This window comes from Ictalurus punctatus, chromosome 28 (genome assembly GCF_001660625.3).
Source record: "Ictalurus punctatus breed USDA103 chromosome 28, Coco_2.0, whole genome shotgun sequence".
NCBI lineage: Eukaryota > Metazoa > Chordata > Actinopteri > Siluriformes > Ictaluridae > Ictalurus > Ictalurus punctatus.
In genome coordinates, this window is record NC_030443.2 from 12,165,620 (window position 1) to 12,189,036 (window position 23,417).

General features: G+C 40.2%; 1 protein-coding gene and 1 long non-coding RNA gene across 2 annotated transcripts in view; one reads left to right on the forward strand and one right to left on the reverse strand.

Moving 5' to 3' along the window:
* atp2a3 (ATPase sarcoplasmic/endoplasmic reticulum Ca2+ transporting 3) overlaps positions 1-23,417 on the forward strand; it is a 90,037-nt gene that overhangs the window by 52,604 nt on the left and 14,016 nt on the right. The window contains exons 8-14 of the mRNA XM_017460035.3: positions 283-747; positions 14,266-14,354; positions 15,156-15,258; positions 16,674-16,805; positions 20,256-20,372; positions 21,669-21,887; positions 22,257-22,592. Coding sequence (XP_017315524.1) covers positions 283-747; positions 14,266-14,354; positions 15,156-15,258; positions 16,674-16,805; positions 20,256-20,372; positions 21,669-21,887; positions 22,257-22,592 — 1,461 coding nt within the window. The remainder of the gene's footprint in view (positions 1-282; positions 748-14,265; positions 14,355-15,155; positions 15,259-16,673; positions 16,806-20,255; positions 20,373-21,668; positions 21,888-22,256; positions 22,593-23,417) is intronic.
* LOC124626496 (uncharacterized) lies at positions 3,258-14,305 on the reverse strand. The gene is made up of 3 exons (XR_006981361.2): positions 14,201-14,305; positions 4,894-4,951; positions 3,258-4,365 (listed from the first exon to the last, which is right to left on the reverse strand). It is a non-coding gene; the product is annotated as an uncharacterized LOC124626496 (long non-coding RNA).

A 23,417-nucleotide genomic window follows, 5' to 3' on the forward strand; every position in this document is an offset into this window, starting at 1 on the left:
AGGGAACAAATGTCTAATGACATTACGGCCAATGAAGTTTCCAAACTGTCAGAACTACCGAGTGAAATAAGTGTACGAAATGTTTGAAATGGCTGCCGTTTCCTGACCGACCTATAAAGACAACTGGGAGAGAGAATGTATGTGTGGTAGAAAAAGCTATTTTTATGTTTTTGAGCTTCATGAGTGTGTGTGGGTCTGTAGAATGGAAAAACGAATCAGTTCTGATTCCGCCTTTTTAAGCTGTGTGAGCATTTCCGTACATCCGTGTCCGTTCTCTTTTAGGGCACCAACATCGCCGCAGGCCGAGCCATCGGCGTAGTGGTCTGCACTGGCGTCTCCACCGAGATCGGCAAGATCCGTAACCAGATGGTGAGCACGGAGCAAGAGAAGACACCGCTGCAGCAGAAGCTGGACGAGTTCAGCCAGCAGCTCTCCAAAGTCATCTCGCTCATCTGCATCGCAGTTTGGCTCATCAACATCGGCCACTTCAGCGACCCCGTGCACGGCGGCTCCTGGTTCCGCGGCGCCATCTACTACTTCAAGATCGCGGTGGCCCTGGCCGTGGCCGCCATCCCCGAGGGTCTTCCCGCCGTCATCACCACATGCCTGGCTCTGGGCACGCGCCGCATGGCCAAGAAGAACGCCATCGTGCGCTCACTGCCCTCTGTGGAGACACTGGGCTGCACCTCGGTCATCTGCTCTGACAAAACAGGAACCCTCACGACCAATCAGATGTCTGTGTGTAGGGTGAGTTAAGACTTCTTGTTAAGGTTAAAGATTGGACTAGTGCAGATTCAGTAGTCTGCTTTTCAGAAAGGAAAGTGTTCAGCTCAGGAAACGATGCATCTCGAACTACGGTAACATGAACGGGACAAAAACAAAACTAAGCTACATGAGCCTATGGTGGCCTGGTGCAAAATGTGTATATATATCACATTCACTCTCACTCTCTCTCTCTCTCTCTCTCTCTCTCTCTCTCTCTCTCTCTCTCTCTCTCTCTCTCATTCATATATATATATATATATATATATATATATATATATATATATATATATATATATATATATATATATATATATATATATATATGAGAGAGATACATAGCACCATTTTATTTATTTATTTTTCTCTAAGGAGACCATATACACTTCAAAGCAACATATTATTCTGAAAACACAATACTACAGGTTTTGAACTGTGAAAATAATTCTACTTGGCAGCTCTAGTTTTATATCCGATTCTTTCTTACTGCCTTTGCTTAATTTCACCTTCGTATAGTCCACGCTGGCCAAGCTGCCATATTTGTTTGTTTGACATTCCACCTCTAAGACCTCTCCCCCTGCTCTCAGTTGTGTTTCTATCAGCACTCTTGTTATTTTTGGAGCACTGACAGGTTGCTCTTACAGGCCTTGGCAACTCCCAACCTGGCTGCATGGGCTTTGACGCGTTGCCAGTGTCGGTGAGACGCTGTGTGTACACCTGGATGATGCAACACTAACAGTGTTCAGGGTCGACACTCTCTGTGGTCTGTAATTATAAAGGGAACTCAACTTGCTGGCGAAAGATATTCGAGGAAAAACTCCTAACGGACAGATCTAGGGTTGCAACAATTTATCAACAAACTCAATCCAGTTATAAAAATAGTTGGCAACGAATTTTATTATCGATTAGTTACGCTATGAAGATGTTGTCTTTAATCTGTGTTGTGGGTCCAGTCATCAATTTGCCATCTTGCTTCTGGTTCACATCAAAGGTGTTGGGAGTCGATCCCAAATGAGTCGATTCCCTGATTCCAGGCATTTAAAACTAAGGGGGCTTTCTCACTGTAGGCTTAGTCTGAAACCAAGCACAGTCTGCGTGAAAAATTGGTACCGTGAAAGCTGTCATGCGAACCAGGAAGCGCGCTGCGGTACCGAACCCGAGACTACCTGTGGGAGGTGGTCTGACTTCGCTTGCGCTGGAACTGTGCCACGATTCCCATGAATGTGAACAAGTGAGTCTGAAACCAGACCAACGCCTCAGGGTGCCGGGAACAATCGCACTCGGATTCGGACTGCAGCAAACGTGCCCAGTGTGAAAACCGCCTAAGAGTCAGTCCTGAACTTTTGGAATGGATTCCAAACACCCAAAAAAAGATTCACTTTACACAGCCCAAACACGGCAAGCAAAGTCAATGTAGTGCTGGAGTGAATGTGATCCAGTTAAACAAATCAGGCTTTGAAAAGCATGTAAGACCCTCTCAGAGCAAAAGTTTTTCTATAATTGCGGAAAAGCGTTTGGAAAGTGTCCAGAACTCTGTGACCAAAAAAAAAAAGTGGTCTCATGTCAAGGCGGATAAATATTTGATCTATGTCAGCAATGCTGCGTTGTAGTGACTGACCTGTAATTTGATTTAGCCTAGTTAAACGTTCTCTAGAAGTATTAGCTTATTAAAATCCTGGAAAGATATATTTGTTTAGTATTGATATTTTTATAAAATAATACAACTAATTGATTTATTGAAGAACAAACTGTCAATAGGCTTATCAATGATCAAAATAATTGTTACAGTAGTGGCTGCCCTAAAATGCAGTCCCTACAAGATTAAAAACGCTTAATATTGCTGCAGCTTTAAAAAATAAAAAAAAGAAATAAAAAAAATAAATTGCAGAAAACTACTCGAATTGCCACAATTGCGGTTGCACGGAATTGTTTGTCGCAGTGATGTTTGTTGATAAACGAGACCTTGGAGCTGTACTCATGTTTGACGCACGTGAACAGAACAGGGCTTTTGGCTGAATGCACGTTCTGATGACGTCACGTGATGCGTCTCAGCTTAAATCTGCGGTCATTTTGAAAAATGACCTTACCTCCGACAAATATTGCATGATTTTGCGTTCGTTTTTGCAATCGTGAAATCCTGGAGGGACTGATGAGGGTACAAAAACAAAGGGGGGGTATGAAGATTATAGTGATTATAAAAACACGAGCTTGATCCGGAGTGTTCGGTGCTGTGCAGTATTCTTTTGATTAAACACTGGAAACTTTCTTTTGTCACACCCACTGACATACAATGCTTTTAATTCTCCACACAAACCCTTTATAAAGGTTGCCATCAGTAAACACATGAGCAGTGGTGCTGTTATACACTAGTAGACTGGGATGTTTAAAATGGATTCTTCTGTGGACTACTGTGAACACACCTGTGATGCACTGTGCTGTAATATCAGATTTTAGTGTAAAAAGCCCACTTTTAGCCACCTAATAATTGAGTGATTAAGCGCATGCAGGCCATTTACTCCAGTATCTCTCACTTTTCTTCGTACAGCCGGGTAGAGGAGAAACGATCGGCCTTTGGATCGAAGCTGGAAGAAGGATCGCATTATGCGTAATTTGCAAACACACAAACTCCCCACCTGACTCGCAGCCGGTAACCTCGAATCAATAGTGCTTCCAGTCAAGCAGGAAGGATTACGCGAAGTACAGATTCTGAATAGGAAGGAAATGAAATGTAGTGTTAGTGTTACTCTTCAACTTGGTTAACATTTCTGGATTGAAAGTTATAATGCTACGCCTTTTTAAATAAATAGTTCTAACGAATCAGATTATTGTCTCAGCCAGAATACATGTAAAGGTATTTTTTTTCTCTCTCTCAGTCCTCAGATTGTGTTCTTGTAGCCACACTCATTCAACCAAAACACACTTCCAGTTTGTTCCGACCGCTCCTGATCCGTCATATACACATTTTTTTTTTCTTTTTTTTTTTTTTTTCTTTCTCGGTTTTTATCTGAAAGGCAGAATTGAGAAAAAGTTCTGAGAATAAGGGCCTTGTTTTCTTTCCTTCGCCCCTCCTTTTCCCTCATTTATCAGGCCCCCACACACACCCTCGTGTCACTCCCAACTTATGTGACCTTTATGATTTCAATTGGAAAACTGCAATTGAATTATTTATTTATTTTTAGCTACTTTGTTCCTCGTCACTGTTTCCAGCTGGATGAATGCTCACTTTAGAGTCGCCTTTCCAGCTTGCTTTCTTTGCTGTTATGGAAAGAAAAAAAAAAAAAAGTGTGTGTGTTTGTGTGTGTGTGAGAGAGAGAGATGCAGGTGCGTTCATGCCTTGTGCTTATTCATGCATGAGGGAATGCCGTCTGCTTGCTGTAATACCCTGAGGGATGTGTGTGTGTAGGTAGCGTAGGCCTTGCTGTGTGTTTTATAAGCAGGGAGTTCCCAGTGTGCTAAAGCTGTTTACTTTCCCGTGGTCCTGGGAACCTGCAGTCAAGTGTCCTGCCACACAGCTGTAAATATTTACTCACCTCAGCCTCACTGTGATACGGGGACAGCCTAGCTCTCAAACACTGACCAGCCTAGAGATCTCATTATTGCAGTCTACACACACACACACACACACACACACACACACACACAGCCTTTTACCACACGTAGTACAAGCAACACTGCACGCGTTTGTGTGTTTTTAAAATAAATCGTACAGAAAACCAACGTATATTATATTAGCACCGTATACATTAACTGTATCAAGTTCAGTGCAAAGGTTTGCACACCCTTATTACAAAATGAAGGTGGCAGCTGCACAATTAGGTCTCTCTGATATTACATTTATAAATAAGTACAGTATGTAAAGTAAAGGGAAAAGAACAAGGCGTGGGACATGTGCCTCATCAAAACAACAGCCTATGTGGATATTTCAGATAATAACTTTAATGAACATTAATAACCTATCTACAGCACTTTGCCTGTCCCAGTCCACTATAACTCACTGTACCTTGAAATACAATTAAAATAAATCGGATCGAATGATTTAATAAGAAAAAAAAGGAACACGTTTCCATGAGTCATCCATTATGGCTAATGACATTTTTAAAAAATATATTTTCTTCCACTCAGCCCTGTTACCTGAACACAGTCACCCCGATGAAATCTGTTCAGTAGAAAGTTGCATCATCGCAATTACCTGAAACTCAAGAGGAGAAGAAAATTACTTGATCGTTCTGATTTCTTTATTTTCAGTGATATTGTGTTATTGACTGACGAGGTCACTTTGAACGTACAACCCTGTGACCCAGATTATAGCGCGAGAGTAAATTACTAATTAAAAAAAAAAAAAAAACATTTTACGTCATTCATTAAAAAAATCCTTAATGCTAGATAACCACATGTTGTATAATCACAGTTTCAATGCTAAAGCCTCGACACTGGTACTTTCAAGCCGCGTTGTTGTCAAGAAAGGCACCATGTTAAAAACAAAAAAAAGGAGATTGCTGCCTGAGACCTTTTTGAATGGTTACGTTCTTGTTTCATTTGATTCAATGTTCAAAATAAAAGTATTGTTTCATTTTTAAAGGTTACATGGGCTAAATTGCACCCCAACCTTGGAATCACTCTTATAGCAAAACCATATTTTTAGCTTTTAGATTTTACAAATGGTCTATGTTCATCTTGTGTAGATAAACTGTATACTAGATATTCAATTACTTTTTTTTTTTTTTTTTTTTTAAACCAACACTGTGGGATGCAAATCTTTCCACTCTACAGTATGCTTGGTATTTTAAAATAAATATCTAATGAGGAAATTAAGAAGGTGCTATTATTTTATATATTTTTTTGCCATAACTGCTATATCATTTGTATCGTGATTGTGTAATTAGTTCCAGGAAGCTGGTGTGAGTATCGCGGGTGAGGATCGTACTTTGCTTATCCTACCTCTTATCCTGTCTTGCTCGCACCTCTTCCTCTGTGCATCATACACACGTGTGTTATCATGCAAGGTAAATGGGTTTTACATAAAGTCAGTGACTTATAAAGTCAGTGGGATAAATTCACACCTTTAATATCTGTATACCGTGTCGATATTTCTGTAAAGCTGCTTTGAGACAATGTCTATTGTAAAAAGCGCTATACAAATAAAATTGAATTGAATTGAATTGAATTATACCACGGTGCCGTTTGGTGTCCAACAGCAGCTCTGACTGCAGTGCCGGCTGTAAATGAAGTTACAGGTTTATATTAACGCGCTCGTTCTAATACCTTTATAGTTTCTAGAGTAACACCTCTTTCGCAGGAACACTGTATGGAGAACGATTTGCATGATCCAAGGCTAATCATAAAGAAGCATTTTTACTAAACATAGAAGACTGTGAAGCTGTCTGTAAGTGGATGTTTATTGAACATTTTTTATAGAAGGAGACTCCAGTGTCACGGCTGTGAACTAGTCAGAATGGCCTGGTTTATACTTGACAAATGACTTTGCACACGTATCTCATGTACATCTGAAGGATTAAAAGCAACCTCCATTAGCTCTCATGTCAGAGCCAAAACGTCTCTTTTCACGGGGTTTCCACGGCAAATTGTAAAATTATTTCATGCACAACACACGACGAGCCTTGTTCCTTTTTGAAATTTTATGCCATCGTCATGATGGTTTGTGATTGGCTGCGTCTCAAAGCAAAAACTATTACCGTACATGTTTATTTGCTTAGTCATGGTTCTATACTGTCCCGTTATTTATGCTTGTGTTATTTATTATGGCCGGGTAAAAAATATAGATTTTAATTTAATGAAACGATTCGGGGATTTCCCGTATCGATTCTTAATGCTCGCACGTGCTTTACTTGAGAGGATGTGAGTATTATCTGTAGTTCGCCTCTCGTCCTGTAGATGTCGCCATCTTTCATGTTTTGAATTTTGCAAACGGTTTTATTTCTTAAACGTGTTTAAGAAGTTGTTAATGAATTTCACTGTTGCACATTTACAGTTTTTTTTATAGTAGTGTGCAGTTTGTTCTTGTGTGCATTGTATGCACATATTTATGATTTCTTGTTACAACGTTTGTTACTCAAAGTAAAAGTAAAAAGTCATTAAACATAATTGTGTGGGCCCTATTGTTAAAGTAAATGTGTATTTCGGTAATATAGCTCAGTAGGAGGGTTTCACTTACCAGCATTTATATTCAAATATGGATTTCATGTCTGTAAAACTAACATTTTAAATGAAATATTGATAACTAATCGATATCGAATCGAAACCATATATAAATAAGAATCGAATCACCAAATTGGTCACAACTCCCAGCCCTACTATTTATGTAGCGTTAACTTCTGAGAACGTGCACATGTGTACGTATAGTTAAAAACAAGTATAAACCAGGCTTAACTTTTCCACCATGGAAATGTCTTCAGGACGGAGGAGTTTGCACTTTCTGTTTTCATGATAAGCTGTGTGTTTGTTCTTGTTTTTTGTTTGTTTGTTTTTGTTTGTGTCTTCTTATCTTGATGTAAGAGGGGAAAAAGAGAGGCTGGTAAAGGAGAGATGTTATAATGTAGGTGATAACAGGAACTCGTGGAGATTCCACCACGAATGAAGCAAATAATTGTTACGAATAAAGGTGTGAAACGTGGTTCAGTAATTAACTGCAAATTATGATCGTTGGCAAATTGCCGTAATATACAAGGACTACAACACGTCGTGACATGCCGTCATTGATTCTTTTGGTATAACAGCACACCCGAAGTATTTTATTCCTTACAAATGCAAGTGTGTGTCTTCAGAGTAGTGTCCCTTCAGTGTTCTCTTGTGTTTAAGATGTAGGATAAATCTCTGTTTACGTGGCTTGTGTTCTATTCATGGCTGTGCTGCATCCTTTCCCCTCGATCTCTCTCTCTCTTCCTCAGCCCGACCTCAGTGGGACCTCTGCATGAGGTCCCTCACTTTCCTCTACCTATTTTTGTACATCTTTCCCTTTGTTTTGTGATCCTGCCGGGATCCGTGCCACTTTGCTGATGGCAAATTGCTTAGTATCACAAAAGCCAAGAGGGTGAAAAGGAAGTTTCAAGCGATGTGTGTGTGATTTGTATTTATGACGCATCTTATTTACCGTGTGTGTGTGTGTGTTGTTTAAATACCTTTTTTCTACTCAATGCCTGTATGAGGTGACAGTTTTTTGTGAAGGAGCAGTTTGTAATGTTTAGCTCCTCGGCTCTCTGTGAGGTGAATTGCAAATGTGGTAAAAACAAGCCCTGCGCTTATCCACAAATGAACCCTCCTTCAAGCCAAGTGGCTTTTTTATTGTCATTTCATCCATATACAGGGGGTACAGTATGCAGTGAAACGAAACAATGTTCCTCCAGGACAACGATGCTACATAAAACAACACACTAACCACATGTGACGAGACAAAACTTAAAAAAAAAAAAAGACATACACATTCTCCATAAAGTGCACGTGCAAACGTGTGCAAACAACATAAGACCGTACAGTAACTACTAAAACAGAACAATGGACACTCCTTCCTCTTTTGGACATACACCGATCAGCCATAACAATAATACCACCTGCTTAATATTGTGTAGGTCCCCCTTGTGCCAACAAAACAGCTCTGACTCGTCAGGACATGGACTCCGCAAGACCTCTGACGGTGTGCTGTGGTGTCTGGCACCAAGACGTTAGCAGCAGATCCTTTAAGTCCTGTAAGTTGCGAGGTGGTGTCTCCAAGGATCGGACTTGTTTGTCCAACACGTCCCACAGATACGCGATCTGATTGAGATCTCGGGAATTTCAAGTCAACACCTTGAACTGTTTGTCATGTTCCTCAAACCCTTCCTGAACAATTTTTGCAGTTTAGCAGAGTGCATTATCCTGCTGAAAGAGGCTGCCACTGTGTACGTGGTCTGCAATGTTTAGGTAGGTGGTACTGTACATGTCAAAGTAAGAGCCACATGAATGCCAGTACCCAAGGTTTCTCAGTAGAAGATTACCCAGAAGCATTTTTAACGCTTCCAACAAATCAAATTCGAGAACTGACCGTTCACTTGCTGCCTAATATATCCCACCCCTTGACAGATGCCAATCTAATGAGCTAATCAATGTCATTAATGTCCCCTGTTTTAATGTTATGGCTGATTGGTGTATAATATACAGTACCTGGTGGGTTTAAATGTACAGCTCACTTGGAGCTCGTTTCGAACCTGGTGGGGGGAGTATATAGAAGCATGACATGAATAAACTAGGTAGATCCAGATCATATCAATAATGTAAATCACAGTTTTTGTGAGGTGTCCATTAAAATTAAATGCATAAAGCAGGTCTAGAAACATTTTAAAGATTACACACTGCACCCTGTAAATACATACATCGGAGCGGCAACAATGTTTTGCAGGAGTTGAAGCGGTTTTGCTGAGACACTGGTGTTTCAGATCTTGTTGTATCTGTTGCTTAGTGTTATAGTACACGAGTACACGACGTATCTCTAGAAGGGGGAAAAAACCCTACATAAAACGTTTTAGAAAAGTTCTCATTTTAAGTTTGTAATTTGCCCCTTCTGGGTAAATTATTAGCTTTTTTCTTTTGGATGACTCATCGAGTACCACTTTTGTGCTCGTCCAGTTGAGTGTACTCTTGAATGTGTACGTGTGTAGGTTTTGTGAGCAAACCTATGCATCGTGATTAATATTATGTACCATAGAAAAGCCTTCGAGAAACGCAATATGATCATTTTGCCATATCACCCACCTCTGATTCTCTTTTCTGACCATCCCTTGTTTGAGAAGAAATGGTCTGTTTATTCATTTTGAAGCCAGTGGAATTTGTGCAAAGTTATGTGACTGCTTTTTTCAGCTCGAGGCTGTCCAATGACGGAATATATCATTGCGGCATCTCGATCAGTAAGAGTAAGTACTATTTTATCTACCATTCAGACATATCAGATTCCTTATCACCACGGTTCTGGTTAAAGTGGACAGGTGTGGGTGAAGCCGGAGGTGAGAGATGCTCCACAGTTGGAAAAAAAAATAGGCCCTTGCTGAACTCTTGGCTGTACAATATTCAGTAGGGAAGTGGTAGCTCAGCGGGTTAGACGTTGGACTTCTGATCGGAAGTTTGTGCCAAACTTTCACTGTTGGGCCAGGCCCTTAACTCTCAACTACTCAGTTGTATAAAGGAGATAATTGTAAGTTGCCCTGGATAAGGGCGTCTGCCAAAATGCTGTAATGTAATCCATATCTAGATAGTTTACAAAGCAACTGTCATGTTTGTTTTACAAAGCAACTGTCATGTTTGTTTAGGTTTGACGTGGCCTATTTCGAAAGCTACTGGATATCAAAAAACTTGAAAACGGCATCACCGTTAGTTGCTGTTTCACAAGGAAATACCTCAAGGATCAGATCTCAGCTGGTCTTTAAATTGCACCTATTATGGTTTTTCAAATATGACCTTTCATGTAGTGTGTTACAGAGCCTTTTTGTGAACGTAAAAAACGTCTGCAAAGTTTCAAAAATCAAAACGCACGCCAAACGGAGTTATTGACTCCCAAAAGAAGGAACCGATTCTGAACAGCTGAAACGAATCGTCAGTAATTCCAGACATACTTCCTGAACTAACCTACGTAGGTTTGTAAAAAAAAAAAAAAAAAAAAAAAAAAGCCCCGCCTCTGGGCTTCATCAGCTACTCGCGACCAGACGGAGCTGAAAGTCGTTATGGTAGTGGGCGTTTCCTTTTCAACAGACGCCGACAGCGGTAGACCAATCACAACAGACATCTGACCATTCAGAGCAGATTGCATGCTCCCTGAAAGGAGGAGTTTAGAATGAATCCTTTAAAACGGATCATTTAACGAGTCGTTTGTGACATGGGGGGGGGAGTAATGCTGCAGTTTAAATTATGAGCACATTAAAGTGTTTTTTGACCTCGGATGCATGTAACTCTATTGTATGAGAACTTTAAAACAACGTTAGGCACGTTTCAAAACCGTAATAGGTGCACTTTAATGGTGGCCAGTGTGCATGAGTGACTATTCATCTCTCTCACGCCTCACAGCCTGGATCTGCTCTTTTCTTTTTCTCCATTAACTTCCATCATTACCTCTCTATAGGGAATACAGGGGGAGATCTGACCTGTGTGTCTATTTCTCTCTCTCTCTCGCTCGCTCTCTGTCACGCATACACAGAGTTTCATCAAGTCACCCAGCACATGCAGCCTCTACTGCAACTAGCCACAGATCACTAGAGGCACAGGGTGGCACAAATAAGGCTGTGTATGATTTTCTGTAAAACGTAGAAATCGATGCATGAACATCAACATGATGAACATCAGATCAAAGTAACTTTGACGTTCCTCTTCTCAGTGGCTGTTTGTGTTTACTGCTAATGTTTTCTAGGATTATGGATTATTTGTGAATGAAGAGCACATTTTACTCCAATGTAAATGTTCTTTCTCTCTGAGTGGAGCTAATAATCATTTAATTTCACGGGATAGTGTGACAAACAATTGAATTACCGCATACCCAAGGTAAGTTTGGTGCCTCGGAGCTATGATATTATTGATCTCGCCCAAAGACTTTTTTCGGTAAATTCTTGCCCATGATGATCTCATCTTATCTTTAAATAAACCGTTTGATACAGAGCAGGAAGAGTCTGTATTTACAGATTATCATGAAGCCCCTGAGGTGACATAACTAGGTGACTAATTTGTGGCTTCAAAATAATAACTCCATACCTCAATTATTACCAAATATTAATTTGTGGCTATGCCTTTATAAAGGCAAATTAATATTTGGTAGTAATTGAGGCAAGGAGTTATAATTTTGAAGCCACAAATTAGGTACCATGTGGCAACGACTTGTTCTATGTTTTTAAATGAGCGCTGTGTGTGTTTTATATCTTGATGGGGGGGGGCCAAATGCCCCCCACAAGGATAGGAATATATACCGCTTTGACTTTGTAGTACACCTACCCCGAACAAACCCCCCCCTTCCCCAAACACACACCAACAGATTGCTGATTTTTTTTAAATAAGTAAATCAGCCAAAGGTTTGGTTATTGAGATGAAGGCTATGGTTAACATTAATTAGATGCATTAATAATTTTGTCCATGGAAACTCCTCACAAGGATAGCAAAACAAGTGTGTGTGTGTGTGTGTGTGTGTGTGTGTGTGTGTGTGTGTGTGTGTGTGTGTGTGTGTAAAAGCAGGACACTCAGGCAGGGAATGTTAATTGAGTATCGAGTGAAGAGAAGTTACAGAGATATGTTATTGCCTCTCTCTCTCTCTCTCCCTCCCTCCCTCCCTCCCCCTGTCCCTGTGCGTTTCCGTAGAGGTGTGTGTTTGTGTGTACTGTTGTGTGTGGTGTTGTCCATGTGTTTCTGAAATACTTATAATCATTTTGTATTGCACTCCTCAGCTCAGCAATGCCAGCATCTTTAAAGCGATTTTGCAGGTTTCTATAAATAAATAAATAAATAAATAGACAAACAGTGTTTTTATCCCTCCATCTGGGTGATGAAGCATGAGAATTCAAATCTTTGCACCAGATGAGCTTCAGTGAGTCTGTTTTTTGTTTTGTTTTGTTTTTTCCTCCATCTGGCTCAGTATCAGTGCTGCAGTCCATCACGGACTCCTACGTACTCGAACACGAGCACTGTGGCCTTACTATGAGGCGACAACAACTTTTGCCTCTAATTTTGACAACGTTGTGTGATTGTTTAAAAAAAAATTTTTTAAATGTTCGTGTCGTCGCGTGTTTCTCTTCCTGCTCCCCCACACAGAGCTGCCAGCAAACAGAAAATGCTGAGTCAGCTCGCAGTGATGCAGGCTACCGAGTCGCAACATCACCGCACGTTCACACACGCAGTGATTTTCTGGCTACATATCGCCAGGTGCTGTACCTACTACCGGTTGCCATAGTAACATGGGTGGCACAACTAGCATTCCACTTTTGCCAACAAATCAGTTTTCTTGCTGCTAAAATGAAACAATCTACAGGGAGAGAGTTTGTATATAAAATTCACCAGTGTATGTACGCATCATATCCTACAAGATGAAGGAGAAGCAGTGTGTGCTCTTTGCCATTGCAGCCATCTGTCTGAGGCGTGTCCAGGTCCACGAGACAATCCGGACTCACAGGCAGCATAGAGAGTACCCCCGGCTGGTACATGGTCGGCACGGTTAATAATTAACAGCTAATATTCCAGGTTATTAAATGCATTAATCAGCATACTTGGAATGCCGACGATGTCGGATATGTTTTTCTCTGCGTCCTTGTATATATATATATATATATTTTTTTAAAACTTGTCTCTGAATGCAGCCAGAGACATATCATAAACAACAGACCAACCGCTAGAATACATTTTTCCTCCATCTTTCTACAGTATCTGACAGGAGACGCCTCACGTGCGCTCTGCTGTCTTCACTGCCATTGGTAGCCAAATGTAATACCCAAAGGCAGTCAAATCACAATTTTAAAGTGGAAAAGAAACTACAATTAATTTACTACTAGGTCTGACACTTTACAAGTAAAGTGTAAAGTGTGACACTTTATTATTATTTTTTTTTAATTAAACAAGCTATTTTGTCTTGAATGGAAGCTGAAATAGCTTCCAGGCAAAAACACATGCGAGAAATAAAAAGTCGGAGAAAGCTCTGTCCAAAATGTTACCACTCTTCTCTGTTCATTTCCACGCCTTCTCCTTTCATCAGTGTTTTGACACAGAGAGAGAGCGAGAACGAGAGAACAAACAGGCTGGGACTTATTCCAGGCCAGTGAACTCAGAAACTCGAAGTTCCTGGAAAAGTATGACATCACTCTGAAGCTTCTGATTGGCTGCTGCTTGAGGGAAACCCCTGCTATAATTGGGTGGAGCCTGATTGTAGAGACTTGTTGTTCTCTTTTCTTTTTTCTTTTTTTTTTTCGCATCAGTATTTTCCACTTCCTTGTACCTTTTTAATAGAGTGGAAGAGGGAATTGTTTTTGCTAGTACAATTGTTTGCAATAGAATTATAATTATAGTAGGACATGCAGCTTATAACTAGGGAGTTAAAAAAACAAAAAAAAAACAACATTATTTTATTATTGCATTTAAATAATGGACCTTGTGGTTCTGGAAATGACGAACACTTGCTATCATAGTTGTTGCAATTTTATTCAAATTAAAATGTAGTTATTTTACAATGTTTCAGGTCTACATTTAAACCACAGTGTAAAATTCAGTGTAAAATCTCTGATAAATATGCCTAAATATTTGCCTAATAAGATTTGTATTTGAATAAGAGAATAAGCTGCAAAAAGTAAACAATAGGGTTAGTATTAATGTGAATAATATTAAGAACAATTAATAACAAATTAGATAAACGCTCATTTGGAATGGTTAATCATTAACACATTTAGTTCGGTATTGATGAAAATGAATCACAGATGTTTTGTTACTGTCTTACCTTCTCTCTCTCTCTCTCTCTCTCTCTCTCTCTCTCCCCCTCTCTCTCGCGCTGTCATATATCAGATGTTTGTGATAGATAAAGCAGACAGCTCCAACTGTTCCCTCCATGAGTTCACCATTACAGGATCGACCTATGCTCCTGAAGGACAAGTGTATGTATACACACACACACACACACACACACACACACACAAACACCTGCTCATAATAACCTGACCCAGTTATGTTAATAAGGCCCCATTAGATTTGTGCGATATTAATTTTGATATTGATAAACGATTGGATTGTCCAGATTGACTGCCTAAAATAAAAGACAGGAAAGGGAACATGACTTAGCTCATGTGACATCAGGGGGAAAAGCACTATCCGCCCACTTCTGCATGCGTGAGCTAACAGATGCCCATGATTGGCTAGATTGCCACATGAGAGCACGGCCAATTTTGCTCTCTTGGACCCCCGGTTATGAGTGGCTGTTGCACCATTGGGATTTGAACTTGATCTTTGGACAATAAGGTGAACACTGTCCTGTCGTGCCACTTAATCTTAATACATTTAATTCCAAACTGACTGGATGCAGCTGAATTGATGTTAAAATTTTGTACTTCTAGGTTTTAGTGGTCTCTAAATTTCTACAGGTTTTTAACACTTTCTCCTTTTCAGTGTTCAGTTTTTTTTTTCACCACTTTTATTAAATAAAATGTCCACTCAGAAGCCCCATGTGGAGTGGGGGCGGGGCTTCTAGGCTGTGTCAGAGTTCAAGGTCTCTTAGCTTATCTCCTGTATTATTAGGAGCGTCTACTCTGAATGCGGTGTAATATTGTTTAAATACAATTCGATTGTTATATCGCACAAGCCTAGTCCCATTCATACTTATCTGTTTCTCAAGACCAGTTTATCAAGAAGTATTTTTGATTGAGCCTTTAACACTGTATTTCTGTCTCTGTGCCTCGTAGGCTGAAAGCTGATAAACCTGTAAAGTGCGGCGAATACGACGGCCTCGTCGAACTGGCCACAATCTGCTCCATGTGTAACGACTCTTCTCTGGACTACAATGAGGTCAGCTGTGTGTGTGTGTGTGTGTGTGTGTGTGTGTGTGTGTGTGTGTGTGTGTGTGTGTGTGTGCACCTGACAGTCATGAAGATATAGCTGTCCTTTTTAATTTCATCATCATCCTGAACTAAATAAATAAATAAATCTCTGCCCTGTTACTTGTGATGGAAAAAAAAAAAACGTGAGCTACTGCACTGTGCATTACAAAGCAAAGAGACTCCATCCCACATAGTGAAGGTGCTAATATCTGTGAACCTCACCCACTCCTAAACTCCCACTCGCTGCATCCGCTGGCCCCTGAGCGCCGTGCCGTACACTTGTTTTGCCCGTTTTTCACCTCCCTGTTGTCATCATAGCATCAACGTGACCATGTTACGCAACAGTGTGTCCGTTCTGTATACGAGAGCAATGGACAGTGCAGTTAAGGAGAGACCTAGGAGACCTTTAACAGCACATAGTCAGCTCTTTATAATCTCACTCGATGACAACGGCATCAACAGGGCATCAGAATGCCTCCGCCACCAACACGTGTAGTTCTTCAAGCAGGAAGCTTCTGAAGAAAAACCAGTTCAGGCATTTGATCTTGCCTTGACCTTGACTCTGGATCAATTCCGAAATGTAATCATTTTATCTACATTTATTAATTTAGCAGACGCTTTTATCCAAAGCGACTTACAAATGAGGAAATACAAGCACAATCTGCTGGTCACGGTGACAATTCCATATAAATCCTGACAGATGCATGGACAGTCGATCATAAAATGTCAATTATACGACAAATCTAAAACAAGCTATAGAAACAGCTGAAGAAGTAGCTGTGTGATCTTAGTCCACTGAGGGTGTGTATAGGTGTCCTCTAACCTGAAGCAGTGTAGTCTATGCATCGGTTCAAATGTATAAGTTGTAATAAAATAGTTTTATCTGCATTGCACAATTCTGATATTTATTATATGCCCAAAGCCTCTGGGCCACATCCTGCTACAAATCAGTGGAACATCTTGTCCTTGGTATGAAGGCTGTTTGAGATAATTGTCACTTTGCTGGTAGTCATAATACACCCTGCTCCCATTTCCACTAACCATTTCAGCATTAGGCAGCGATTTCATCACAACCATTTCCCTTTAACACATCTAATTCAGAAACAGTCCTAAATCATCAACCACTGAGAAGCCTCTAAATATTACATCATCATCCAGTTCTCTCATCTCGATTTTTCCCATCCTCGAGTTTCGTTTCCATCCAGGATATCTGCTTTCTCATCGACAAGTCGAGATGCGTTTTTTTCCCCCTCCTGCTTTCTGTGGAAATTTGGCTCGACTTTCTCACTGGCATCCCTCGGGGAGGGCTGGAGGGTGTATTTCAAGCATGTATGTGTAAGTGCATACACACCAAACCATGTCCATTCACTGTGTCCCCTACAGGCGAAAGGAGTCTATGAGAAGGTGGGTGAAGCCACAGAAACAGCGCTCACCACCCTGGTCGAGAAGATGAACGTTTTTGGGACCGACGTGTCCAACATCAGCAAAGTGGAGAGGGCAGGAGTCTGCAACGGGGTAAGAACAAAGAGAATTTAGCTGTCGATAAGGTTGAATTAAAACCATTATATGGCCCCTGGTGTTGTCTTGAAACTAAAGGAATTTCAAGAGAACTGTGGGTGTTTTGGGGAAAAAAATGTGTTCCCATGTTTTTCTTCCTCCCATGACTATTCCATATCTCTAGATTATACTGATAAGAAATGAGTCATTCTTTCTCCAGTATTTTAAATTTCTTCCTGGTTAAGGATATGCTAATTGCACACCCCCCCCCCCCCCCCCCCCCCCAAATAACAATTCTTTAGGGTACTTATTTCATAAATTACTAGATAATTATATATAACCAGCGTAAAACACTTTGTGTATAGTATGTTTTTGTTCGTCAGTCCGAATATCCTGAACACCTTGCACTTTTGCAGCTCTACAGTGCCATCCTTTGGCTCAGTATGTGACTCATGGGCAGCTTGAATCTACAGAAAAATGCTGCAATCCAAAATAAACCTGTTTTATGCCACTTTCAGTTGGGTAGATTCAGAGTTGAATCGCTATTGCACCGCAATGGACCCGAGATGCACTTCCAGTTGAGTCGATTCAGAGTTGAATCACTTTCACACTGCAATCGATCTGTGATGCACTTCTATTTGAGTCCGTTCAAAGTTGACTTACTTTCTCACTGCAATTGAACCGCGATTCATTTCCAGTTTGATTCGAGTCACAGTTGAATCTTTTTCTCACTGCAATCAAACCATGTTAGAGTTTGAAGCAGACAGGGAATACCTTGCTCAGTTCTGGTCTTTACCTAAGGGCAAATGAATTGCACCAGTAAGAAAGTTCGCAAGGGTTTGATTCAAACAGACTAAACACCCTTAGGGCACTTTCACACCTTTGAGTGAAATTGATACCACCCCATGGAGGAGAATGCGCTTGGGTTTGATTCAGACTGACTGCATATGTAAAAGCACCCTTAGACACCCTGTTAGGAACACTGGTCCTTATCAGCCTCCGATCCATCCCTTTAATTAAATACACACATTCTGACTCTTTTCTCTCTTGGGGAAACAAGGGAGCACATTCCTGAGGAGGAGTGACTGACCATTAAAGCTGTTGTTTTTTCCACTGTCCCCTCCAAATGAAGGCCAAGTAAATCCCCTGTCCAAAAAAGAAACAAGAAACGTCAAGAAAAAAGCCTGCAGTGTCACCGGCTCCCTGAGGAAAAGCATAATATTTAGACAAGCCGGCTAGTTTATGAAGAGGTTAGCTAAATTCCAAGCTCAGTCTGCCGGCTTGGAGACGCACACAGACAGGAGAGAATGGCTTCCCCTTCATCCTGTGTTGTTCTTATAAAGTGCTCTCTTAGTGCACTGAGAGCATGAGATGGATGGCCGCTTTTTAAAAGTATACGTACACCATTCTGACGTCAAAGGAAGGATTAAGTATTCTAAATAAGGTAAGGGTCAAGCAGCTTTACAGTTCCTTGGCCTTTTGGCATGAGGTCATCGTGTGCTCTCATCTGAAACCTGTCGGCGCAACATGCTAGGTGTGATCGCCCCCTAGTGGTGGAAAACAATATTATAAACAAAACCATGTTAGTGAAATTATTAAAAGATGTAACATGATCTCAAAATGTGACTCGGGTTTTAACCAAAGTCATGTGCTTTCTCCAGAAAGGACGGGCTGACGTTGGACTTAAGCCACATGCCATGGCATAAAATATATAAAGTGTGGATATGCTGTTTTTGTCTACATCATGTCTACAGGTCCTGTAAAAAAATCGAAATGTCTGAAATTATGTATTCCAAATTGAACTGTTTAATAAGTATTGAAATGTTTTACAATTACTGTCTTAAAATGTAAACTTTTTAGGCATAGGCCTAGCTTTTAAGGCTATGCCCTTTGCCCTATCAAGCCATAGGTGATCATTTATTACTTTCATACCTTTACACACAGCGTTTTTCACACACAGGTTTTATCAAGGGTTCATTATATAAATGAATGGTTCTTAGCTTCCAAAAATGGCCTACTTGGATAGAAAAACTAGTTGTTTAAGGGTTCTACCCTGAACATTTAGAGGTTCCCTCAGAGGTACAACCAAAAAACCCTTAGGGGTTTAAAATGTTTTCCATATATTTTCCATTTTAATTTTGTCTGTGTGTGTGAGGGTGTTTTTTTAATTTTTAAAAAAAAAATTTTTTTTTTTGGTGTTTTTATGGCTATACAATAAACATACTGTACTTACTAGTAATATTTCCTAATTTGAAATAATTTTAAAGTATACCCTCATTGCATATTTGGTCTTCAGTTACATTTTAATTGAAATCAAACTGTAAAAAAAGAAAAAGTTTATATTAACTTTTAATGTTAGTATTCTGTTTAACTTAAGGATAGCTTCAGATTCTCCCCCTAGTGTCTGTTCGACCTGAGCATGCTTACTTTTGGGGCAGTGGTTAAGGCTCTGGGTTACTGATCGGAAGGTCGGGGGTTTGAGTCCCAACAATGAGAAGCTGCCACTGTTGGGCCCTTGAGCAAGGGCCTTAACCCTCTCTGCTCCAGGGGCGCTGTATCATGACCCTGCGCTCTGACCCCAACTTCCTCACATTCTGGGGTATGTGAAGAAAAGAATGTCACTGTGCGTATGTATATGTGATCAATAAAGACTCCTTATCATTATCAAACATCTAGGTAGAAACAGTTCGGTTTCTGTGTTTGGATCAAATAGAGTCAAAATAAAGTCAGCCCAGTTAAATATTTACCAATAAAGCCAGCTTTAGCAGTCAGTAACCTCAGGTCAGATGTACTTTTAAATAGCAAGAAGTTCTTAATAATAGAATGGACTAAAATATATATTGTGAAGCATTTTAAATGATCAATCATTTCAATGATTTATATACGAAATGATTTAAATATGAAAGAGTTTTCAGCGCATCTCCGATACTCGGTCGATTAAATAGTTTTAACTACTTAAGCTACTTGATGTACAATGTGGAGGTGCTAATAGTAAATGCCATTAAACTGGACTCAACTTTACTCGCTGCTCTTACTGAAAGACTCCAATAAGTGACTAAGCAATCTAAGAAAAACCCCTGTGTTAATCAGATTACTCGAGTGCATGTAAACAGGTTGATGGAATCAGGTCCAGCATTTGATTTATTTATTGATTGCAGTTAATAGAATATTTTGCATATGTTGATACCAGCAGGCAAGCACTACATCTAGTTAAAGCTAAGTAGATTTAATAAGACTCATGCAGCATGATCTCGAGCCAGCTCTTTTCATCTCTCTCTGTGTGTGTGTGTGCGCACCAAAACCTCAGCACCTGGGCTTGACAGGTGGCCACAACAAGCTCATTCGCACACCACCCCTGAGAACAGCTGAGAATGACAGCAGCATCATACACTCATATAAAGACAGACACACACACACACATACACAGCTGACTGTTCTTTTAACTCTCAACTCTTTTGACTTGCTCAGGTAATCAGGAAGCTGATGAAGAAGGACTTCACCCTGGAGTTTTCTCGCGACAGGAAGTCCATGTCTGTGTACTGCACATCCATTAAGACCGGCTCCCAGAGCAAGATGTTTGTTAAGGTACGAACCCTCCATGACTACAAACCAGCTGGTCCGAGTCACTAACACGACACGAATGATAAATATATACACATTTCTGTCATGATTGTTTACTGCATTCAGTGTTCGCTCCGTTGTCAGGAGATCACTAGTTTGAATCCCGGTGATGTGTAGCCATTTGTGGCCGGGAGAGCTAAATTGTCCATGTTTACGGGTGGGAGGGATGGTACACACTCTCTCCCCTGTCACTTACAATGACACTAGCCAGTCGCAGGCATCTGTGAACTCATGTATGCTGAAGAGGATGGATTGTTTGTGTGTGTGTGTTTCTTGGACTTTGTTTCACTGCCCTGTGATGCAGCATGAGCAGCAGTTCAAGAAAAAAAAAAAAAAAACGGTTGGCTGGCTTCCTGTGTCTTGGAGGAAGCACGTGTTTGTGTGATGGAGGAGATCTGGCCAGTGGGCGGCCAAACTGGGGAGAAAATGGGAGGAAATGTTGATGAATAAACGAACGAACAAATAAAGAAAGTATAAATAAATACTTTCCTGCAGTATTAAAAATGCGTCGATAAAAATGTTTAGCTTTAAAATTTTCTAAATTCATACACACAGCATTGTACTGTACAATAAACATTACACACAATACTTTTCCATTCTTTCCAGTAGTCCTAAAAAAAAAAAAACATTCTTTATAAAGGATATTAACAAGGAATAATATAAATAAATAGAAATTCTAAATAAAATACATTTCTAATATATATATATATATAGGGGGTCAAATACTTTTTTCCCTCATTAAAATGCAAATCAATTTATAACATTTTTGACCTGCGTTTTTCTGGATTTTCTTGTTGTTATTCTGTCTCTCACTGTTCAAATAAATCTACCATTAAAATTATAGACTGATCATTTCTTTGTCAGTGGGCAAACGTACAAAATCAGCAGGGGATCAAATACTTTTTTCCCTCACTGTACTTGGATGTATTTTTTTAAAGGATTCAAATCTGTGGACTGTGGAAAAGGCTTACGCTCCGGAAATTAGTCTACATCAGGAGGGTGAAGTGCTCATAAAACTAAATTTGCTCTGTCTGTTAGTGCAACATTAATATTTTAATATTATATTAATATAACACAATTCCGTTATATTCCAAAATGTTCACACACTATTTTACAAAACATTTAATACGATGCGTAGTCTCGAGTGAATGTGCCTTATAACTCGTGCGAAGGCATTTCATGCTCTCTTCCTCACGCACATTTGCACTTCCTTCTCATCTTCTCATGTCTCGTTTTGTCTGCATCTTTTCTACCTGGTAGGGAGCGCCGGAGAGCGTGATTGAGCGGTGTACACATGTACGAGTGGGCACGAGGAAGGTGGAGCTGACCATGTCTGTGAAGGAAGAGCTGCTGGGGACGATCAGAGAGTGGGGCATGGGCAAGGACACACTGCGCTGTCTGGCACTGGCCACACGGGACACACCCCTTCGCAGGGAGCAGATGGACCTGGAGAACTCGGCCAAGTTCGCCGAGTATGAGGTCAGGGAAAGGGAAAGTGTGTTTGTAAATGTGTGTGTGGAATCGTAAGCGTGTTTTCCCGCTATTTCACAATAGAGCCTTTCATTTATTAAAAAAAAATTTTTGATAGAGTGTGCAAAATTTTACAAGACGCATGATTTAGATCTTATTTCAAACATCTTATGATTGCAGTATTTTAGGAAAAAAAAGTGGCAGTAGTTCTGGCTAATTTTTTTTAGCATTTTGTTTAAAAACAAATTTCAGAGTAGACCAGTGTTGTTGTTTTTTTTTCTGTAAGGCAGTTCATAAGACTTACAGATATTCAACAGAAGTGTATCAGTGCTCGATTTAGAGTTTTTTCCATGTGTGATGGATTTTTTTTTTTTTTAGTCGGACCTAACCTTCGTGGGTTGCGTGGGCATGTTGGACCCACCTAGGAAGGAGGTGATCGGCTCAGTGAAGCTGTGCGGTGAGGCAGGCATCCGCGTCATCATGATCACTGGGGACAACAAGGGTACGGCTGTGGCCATCTGCAGGCGCATCGGGATCTTCTTGGAGGACGAGGACGTGGAGGGCAAGGCGTACACGGGTCGGGAGTTTGACGACCTCTCTCTGGAGGCACAGCGAGAGGCGGTGAAACGTGCACGCTGCTTCGCTCGCGTCGAACCCGCACACAAGTCCAAGATCGTGGCCTTCCTGCAGTCCTTTGATGAGATTACAGCCATGGTGAGCACGAGAGAGAGTCTGATTTCACGTGTATCCAGGGCTGTCAGGATTATTACATAGTTGACTGACCGTGAATATTTGAGCCGACAGCGATCATCCGAATTCGGTTACAGTGAATTAGCCGAGCTTTCAACAGTTGGATGAAGGACTAAATAGCTGATCTGTCAGATTTGCTCTGGGTTTGATTATTTAATAAATAGATCATCGGGATTAAAATGCTTGGATGAAAACAAAATGATGTAGGGGTTTTAAGGAAAGCCAGAGTTAAAAAAAAAATTTTTTTAAAAAAGGTATTTAAAATAAATATATTAAAAAATATTTAAAGTTTAACAAATACATCTTTGCTAACTAACAGTGAGCGACAAGACAAAAAAAAAATCATGATTCTTGAATATGATTCAGTAATACAGTAATTCATTAAAAATAAGCTGTTATAAATAACAAAAAAATAACATTTTGTTTATTTAAGTAATGTGCATAAAAATTGGAGGAAATGTTACAGATTAAGTACAGAATTTTAACATCAGCTGCATCAGCATATAAAAATTATGTATTTTTTGATTTGAATAAAATATCGCAGTATCCCCGATATCTCAGAAAGCATATTTTAACATCATTTGTCATGATATCAAGACTTATATCATCATGTCACCCAGCCGTATTACAATGACCCTAATTATGTTAAAGAGTAGCCGATGGAATAAACAACATGGCTTTAGGCCTAGCTAGCTTTAGGCCAAGCACAGCATCACAGCTTTGGTTACACTTTATTTTCAAACCCAGTGAATGAGTCTAATAATTTGAAAAGGAAATTATTCCAATTTG